Source organism: Poecilia latipinna, unplaced genomic scaffold (assembly GCF_001443285.1).
Source record: "Poecilia latipinna isolate Pla-1442-1.1 unplaced genomic scaffold, P_latipinna-1.0 Scaffold926, whole genome shotgun sequence".
In the NCBI taxonomy this organism is placed as follows: Eukaryota; Metazoa; Chordata; class Actinopteri; order Cyprinodontiformes; family Poeciliidae; genus Poecilia; species Poecilia latipinna.
Genome location: NW_015113542.1, coordinates 203,591 through 211,531, shown reverse-complemented (window position 1 = coordinate 211,531; position 7,941 = coordinate 203,591). Strand labels below are relative to the sequence as shown.

The following is a 7,941-nucleotide window of genomic DNA, read 5'->3' as shown; positions in this document are numbered from 1 at the left end:
GCCGATCTGTTTAGATCAGTGGTTCTTAACCTGGGTTCGATCGAACCCCAGGGGTTCGATGAGTCGGTCTCAGGGGTTCGGCGGAGCCTCTGCCGCGGAGGTAAAGACACACTGTGTAAAGTCGTGATGATGCCCCATTTTGCCATCACTTGCTGCAAGCAATGTAACTGTTGCTAAGTTACATTGCTTAGCCAATCAGAGCTGCGGGAAGGAGTTCCACTCTCAGCATGGATTTGAACTTGTCTTTAGTAAAGCTCACCGTTTTTACCACATTCTATAGTCTAAATCTGCTCCTTAGTCACATCTTTTCGGGGTTGGTACTGCCTCTAGTGGCGTGGGGGAGGTAATACAACTAATATAATCACATTAATAAATCAGAATACCGCAAATTATTTTCTGTGTCGGGGGGGTTCGGTGAATGCGCATATGAAACTGGGGGTTCGGTACCTCAAAAAAGGTTAAGAACCACTGGTTTAGATGTTGGGTGAATTGGTGTCGGAAAACTCACTGTCCAAGATGCAAGTCAGTCTTTAACAGAAAGAACTTCCTAAGTAATAATGAAGTAATAGTCTTGCGCATAATTCAGGTTTACACAACTAATTTATCGCCTAACAACTTTGTAAAAGTTATTTTATTTTCAAAGCATATGATACCCACTTTATTAATAGCTCTGCTCGCTCTTCTCTGCCATTACTGCTGGTGTTCGAACACGTCGCCTCAGCCCGCTGAGGATGCACGCGCATATTGCACCCTGTCTTTTAACCCAACCGATGGGTGAATCTACCCAACCCTGACCCAACAGAAGTGTTCAAGTTGTAGACTTCTGGTAAATTTCTGACCCAACTCTTGAGTTATGAATTTTGACCAAATACTTGGTCAAACTAACCCAACCTATGACCCAACAGCTTTTACCCAGAAATTGGGTTATGAAAATAACCCAGCATTTCTCTATCTATCTGTCTGTCTATGGTGAAATATATATAAATATATATAAATACTGTGTTTTTTGTATTAAAAGGTGTTAAGTTGACAGGAGATGTAAAAATATTACTGGGTTATTACTGGTTATATGTTATGGGAAAACAGCATCAGTGAAATGATATTTAAACCCACAACTAGTCTTAAAAACAACAAATCAAAAAATACAAATAAAATGAATATCAATTATTTGCACTTTTGTTTAATCGAAATTAAGTCAGCAGCTCCATCAGGCCCCCAGGGCTTCAGGGGCCCCATAAATGTTAATATTTTAACACAGACCACAGATGCATCAATGAAACAGTTGTTTATTGAGATGATCAATGCTGCTAAATTTGATTCAATTTCAGCATACATAAAAGATTTTTAATTGTTTAACATTTAAATGCAAAATTTTAAGGAGCTGGCAAGTTTACTTTGTAAAACTTCAAAGAACAATATTCATAGTTGGATTGTTTTATTACCATGGGAACAATCTGATGCTTTGAGTTTAATCTTTGAATTTGTGCTCTGTTTGTTCACAAATGCAAATTAGTAAACTGCAATTATAATTTATTGGTTTTTAGGTTGGACAATTAAACTACTCCCCTTCTCCCAGATTTCACTAAATCTAACCCAGAAGCTGTTAGAGGTGCTGATGTTTTTAGCAGCAAGAGGGGCCCATAAGTCAGATTCTGCTCAAGGCCTCAAACAGCCTTGGATCGGCCCTGCATGATGAGGTAATCTGCTGCACTGCACATAGATCCACAACAAACTGGAGATTTAATTCAGTGTTGCTAAAGTGGCTTTAGTAGCTGTTCCATTTCGTGTCTGTTGAGTTTGTAACAAGGGGACACAGAAAGTGTTTTGGTTGGACAAGTTTATGGGACGAGTTTCTCAGATCTCTGGGCGGCCGCGCACATTAACTCTGTCTTACTAAGTGGTCGAAGTATTTGATATGGTTTGATGAATCATGTAGCCGGAAAAATAACAATAAAAATAATAATAAAATAATATAAAATTGTTCTAACAATGGTAGGGGGGGACCTAAAAATAATTCTTATTTTTTTCTGAGATAAATGGCAGATTTAGTTTGTTCTTTGTTTCTTTTGCCTTTTCATATTGATATTATTAAAATGCAAATGTTTCTTCAATGATTTTTTTTGGGGGGACAATTCTAGGCTTTTCCAAGATTGGGGGGGGTCCGGGCCCCCCTGAACCCCCTGGGATTTACGCCTATGCTCAAAGGAGTAATTCAGCTAAAACTGTACTAAAAATATGAACATTTTGTAGTTGAATTAAAAGAAAACCTTAGTCTGTAAATATTTTTTAGCTGCATTTACGTCCTTTCCTACAATTGATCAGGCGCTCACTAAATGAATTCTGTTATTGCATTTTAGGCAGTAAATTGTTAAAAAAGGATTAATTATTTGTTTATTTGTAAATTTTAGTGTATTTTTAATTAGGCCTGTCACAAAAAGCGATAAATCAGTGAACTGCATGATAAGTTAAAACAGTGTCAATAATTTTCATTTGCATGATTCATTGTTTTCCTGTTTTTCTCTCTCCCATCAAAAACTGGATGATAAATTCTTCAGTTTGGCGTTTTACTCCCAACTAAACATTTTTTAGTTAATTTTATTTATTTTGTTTTGTTTATTTTGTATATTAAAATATCTCCAGTTCCAGTATTAAATGTTCACTAGAATTTGAAGTTTATTTGTCTCTGACAATGTGTTCTTGCACTGTTATACCTTTATTACCATTATGTTACTTGAAAATGGTCTCAAACCAACAATATTATTGTTTATTGAAATAACTTCTAGGACATTTTATCATCAAGCAAAATTTGTTACCATGACAGACTGATTGGTAATATTGTATAAAAAATTAAAATGCAACATCTGCATTATTTGAGTAATGGATTTACCAAGATAAGTTGCATCAGAGCCTCTCGTCGTCTGTGTGTGAACTGGACTCGGTTGTAGCTCAGCTGTGTGTTTTTGTGGCGCTCCACCCAGTGATTAGCAGCAGCCAGCTGGTTGAGGCTCGTTTCGTGGTTTTCCTCTGTTTGGACATGCAGGAAGTTTATTTCTAGCTGGTTACTGTAATCCCTCAGAACCAAACGTGTCGTCTGGGCGGTAAAACTCCGGGTCACCATGGAAACGGCACTGATGTTGTAGCCAGCAGTTAACTCTGGTGTTTGGTAACCAAGACGTTTTAATTTGGGGTTTCAAATCCACTTTTACTGCAAGTGTGCAGACGGTTTTGTGTTGCACATCAAACCCAGCTGGAGGAACAGTCTAAAGGGAGAAGAGACGACTCGACACAAGCTTGTTGGCTCCAACACGCCCTGCTGAGTCATGACTCTCACTCACCCAGCTGCTCGTGATCTCCCAACTGGGTTAAGATCCTATTTAGTCAGCTGTTGAGCAGGTCAGCAAAAAAAAGATTTAACATGAACATGAGCGTCGTTTTGCAGATTTGATCATAGTTTACTAAATGAAGCGTCTTTTTGGTGATTTATCTCATGTTTAAGCTATAATAACCATCAGTGACTGCAACACTTTTACTCTTTCTGGTGGTGGTTGACGTAAATTAAATATTACTCTTTTAAGACACAGGATTTACAGTAGCATTTACAATGTTTCTGCTTATTCCAGTCATTCAAATGTTTTAGTACAGCAACAGCAACAAGGACATTCTTTGAAAACTGTTGTTGTGTTTAGCCAAATCTAGCGAATGGATGCGCCCAAATCTGTTTTGTGAGGACAAAGTAGCTGGATGTTTGTGGCCCAGATTACTGTGATATTAAAAGAAGGCAAAAAAAAAAACAACTGTTGTGCTCACTTTTTTTTGAAAGTGTCTTGTCCGCAGCTGTAGCTTTCAGAATTATTGTCTGAACGTCAAGAAGTCCAACAGATTTACTTTCATATGTGGAGCATTACAGCTTTCGCTTTAACGCTCCACTGGAGAAGGAGGGGTAGAAGGATATAGAGAAGATAAGAAAACACTGTAAAAGTCTGCTTCTACACCTGCAGAAAGACAAAAAGGGACTTGAGATACTGCTGTGACAAACATGCATATAAACCCACAACGTCACTGAAAATTACAGAGTACTATTAATACAAGTCGTATTTTATGCAGCCAGATATAAGGTATCTCATAACTTCCTTCACAGTCTCAAGTCTTTCTCAGCCTCCAACGTGTTTCTGTTCTGCTGTAAAATCACAGTGAAAAGCCAACAGAACGCAAAACTCTTGATGAGCGCGTTTCAGATCTCCTAGTAAACATCGGACTAAATCTCAGACATTTTAGTCAACTTTCATCCATCAAACATTATTTCTTGATTGGGATCTTGTCGGTTTCAGGATGTTTTTGCTGGTGAACTTTTGTTTTTTGTTTTTTAAAAAGTTCAAAACTCAAAAATTCTGTTGGGTTTCTGTGAAAGTGCATGAGGTCGTCCCGCTGGTGGCTCCCGTGTTTGTTTGTGTCCAAAGAAAGCCCCGCTGTGGCGTCAGACCTGCTCTCTATTGTACGAGCCGGACATTTCCTGGTCAACAGGAGGAAGGGTGAGGGGCTTGTAGCTGCACACAGGTGTGTGTGTTGGTGTGTGTGCCTGCATGTGTGTGTTGTTTCAGAAAAGGAAAGACCACAGGAAGAACCATGCTCCCTAAAAATAAAGGCTTTTCCACTCACTGTGGTCACTTTTGGGCTTTTCCATCATCGTACTCAACTGGGATCACTTTATCCAATATAAAAACATTTTATTTAAACCTATAAATCAGATTTTATGTTATTCTGTGGCTCCAAAAAATCTTTTCCAGTCAAAATATTGGAAGATACAGAGAAAGAAACCAACATTTACTAGAGAATAAACAGCAATGATAGTAGAAAACTAAGTATTTTTGGGTTTCTTGATGGTAAAAATTTACAGTTTTTAGCAATTAAAGACATATTAGGTCCCATAAAGTAATAGCTTCATTGTTTCATATCTATTTCTAGTCATCTTAAACTAACATTTGGATATTGGCTTTGAGTGCTTCAAGTAAATCAATAATTTAGAAGCTAATTTTAAAAGATACTAGTGAACCATCTGGCTTTTCAGGTTGTGTCTGTTTTATCAGGGATAAAAGTTCAAAGATGTAAATCTGAGGGATAGAAAAAGGTCAAAACGCCAAGAACATTACCTTATTTTGGTGTTCAGTAGCACAAATATCTTGATTTTTAAGATGATACAAATACAGATAAACCTCAAATTTTAAATCCAAAAGAGAAAAACTACATATTTCCATTAAAATTGAAATATTTAGTTTCTAACCCTAACCCTCCATCACAGTTAAGATTGCTGCTAAAAGGGGGTTTCAAGCTCCTAGTGGGCCTAAAAGACAAAAACCTAAATAATATCCATGGAACCCTTTCAGAATAAGAGCTTGAGAAATAAAGAGCTGTGTGTTTATGTTTTTTATTTAGCAGTGGAGCAGCTGCTGTCGGGTTCTGTAAAATCAAACCACCTCTCTCAGCAGTGGTTGCAGTATAAGTACACATACTGCCCCCTAGTGGACATTTCATTTTGTCCTGAACAAAGTGAAGATGTAGAATAATGAACATGGTTGGTTAGTTTTGTGTATTTACAGTAGATTGATGAGAAACAAACCAACATGAACTCATTAAATGTTTTTTGAAATATGCATTTTCTTTTATTACCGTATTGTTTTCCTAAGTTTTTAATGTTTATATTCCCGAATTTGTTCATTGTTCACTTTCTGTTAATTGTTGGGATTTCTCTGCAGTTTGACTTGAACTGCTTGAGCTGGGACCTAATTTGTGTTAACTCCTGTTTATTATTTCATGCTTTCTTTATTTTTTCCCTTTTTCTTTTCTTTTCCTTTCTATTTCCCTCTTTTTCTTTTCCCTTTTGTCATTATTTTTTCTTTCTTTTCTTTTTTCTCTTGTTCCTTCTTAAACACACGTGATTGATGGACAGGTAGTTTTTAACTCAGTATTTATGTGAATGTTAGGGTAAACTAATGTATTCTTGTTAAAAATTAAATATGTTGTTAAAATCACATTTTTCTTTCTCTCGCGTTCTCTGTCTTCCTCCGTCGCAGGTCGGTGTACGACGGTCAGGAGCATGGCCTCTTCATGGAGAAGCTCGACGCCCGGATCAGGAACCACGACAGAGAGATTGAGAAGATGTGCAACCATCACTTCCAGGGTTTCGTCGACTCCATTACTGAGCTGCTCAAAGTTCGAGGAGAGGCCCAGAAGCTGAAGGTGAGAGGAAGAGGAGGAGGAAGCTCAGATGGACAGATCAGTTTGAACTTGTTTTTGTCTTCCAGAGTCAGGTGATTGAAACCAACGTACGACTTCAGGAAGATGGGAAAGTGGTGAGTGCGGTTCCTGATCGTCTGCTCGTCAGATCGGTTTCACCTCTTCAGTGAAAATCTCTGACGGTTTTCCTTCTTCTCAGCTCATCGGCTCCATGGAGGAGCTGAAACAGTGCCGAGTGCAGCAGAGGAACATCGCCACCACCGTAGACAAGCTGGCTCACTGCCTGCCAGGTAACGCAGAACACCATTGGATCATCGTTATCTCCCGGTACCGGTCCGGATGTCCGGTTCTAGAGTACATCCAGCTTTAGAAGCTTTAGTTGGGTTTGTAAAGAGCCGACACACACTCCCGTCTCCCAAACCATGCATGAAGCAGCTGAGTGAAGTTTCCCCAAACCTTCTCCAAATCAAACAAAACCATCAAAATTGGTGTCCAATATTTGTGCTGCTAAAATTTTTGTCTGTGCTGCAGAAATTTTTGTTTGTGCTGCTTTTGTTTTGCGGATATTAATGAAAGGTCAACAGTTAAACCGGCTCCTCGACACAACCCAAATCAAACAAAATTGATGTTGAACGTTTATGTTGCTACAGTTTTTGTTTGTGCTGCTTCTGTTTTGCAAATATTAATGAAAGTTAATCATCAACCAAATCAAACAAAATCTGTGTCAAACATTGGCGTCGGGTTGTGCAGTAAAGATTCTTGTTTGTGCTGCTATCATTTTAAAGATATTAATAAATGTTTCCAGAGGTCAGCAAAGGTCAACCAGCCAGTCCACATTTACAAACCAATCAGAAATCTATTTATATATAGACATATTTTTCTTTTTTTTATACTTTGGCTGGGCAGCTTTAGGTGATTCTTTCAGCTCGTTTTTAGACGACCTGCTGACTCTGTTCTGTTTCTTTTTGGTTTCATCAGTTCTGGAGATGTACAGCCGACTGCAGGAGCAGATGAGAGCCAAAAGGTACATGTGTGAGGATTTTTAAAATTTTGCTTTTGTTTCATATGGACACCAGTGCAAACTGAAATAGACTTGACAAGATTCAGAAGGGGATGCTGAATTGTCTTGTTGTCGCTTTAAAAAAATAGGAGGATTAAATCAATAAAAGATCAGGATGAAGGATAAAAATGATCAGAATAATAACTAAATAATAAAAAACGTACAGTGAAATAAGTATAATGAATAAAACACATTAGAAATGCAGTAAAATGTGACTGATAATCAAAACATCTTCACCGGCTTTTAATTTTGATTTATGACATCAGCTGACGTTTAGCATTACAAGGTTTATAATCAAATCACAATGTTGAGATTTAGCCCAGTTCAGATTATTTTAATTCTCGTTTCAGTCTTGTTAAAGTGGAAGGAAATATCAGTGTATTGTTTCATAATGATGCATATTTATACATTTGAATTCATGCTCACTTTTTCCAAATAATTTTAGTCTTGACTCATCATAATGCAAGTCAGAATATCTTAAAATGCAGAGCAGAAGAAATGTTTACAGATTTGATACCAGCAAAAATATGAAGCCATATAGATTCACCTTTATTTTATTTATGTATTTTTTAGTTTTTTAATGAAATGACCTGCAGAGATAGTCATGGGAATCTCTTGATGCACAAAAATCCCCCATAAATCAGTTTCAG

At 37.5% G+C, this 7,941-nt stretch overlaps 1 protein-coding gene across 3 annotated transcripts in view; it reads left to right on the top strand.

The window, feature by feature from the left end:
- Positions 1–7,941, top strand: part of exoc6b (exocyst complex component 6B) — a 90,094-nt gene that overhangs the window by 7,584 nt on the left and 74,569 nt on the right. For all 3 annotated transcript variants that reach the window (XM_015049094.1, XM_015049096.1, XM_015049097.1), the window contains exons 2-5: positions 6,069–6,234; positions 6,300–6,347; positions 6,431–6,521; positions 7,210–7,255. In XM_015049094.1, coding sequence (XP_014904580.1) covers positions 6,069–6,234; positions 6,300–6,347; positions 6,431–6,521; positions 7,210–7,255 — 351 coding nt within the window. The remainder of the gene's footprint in view (positions 1–6,068; positions 6,235–6,299; positions 6,348–6,430; positions 6,522–7,209; positions 7,256–7,941) is intronic.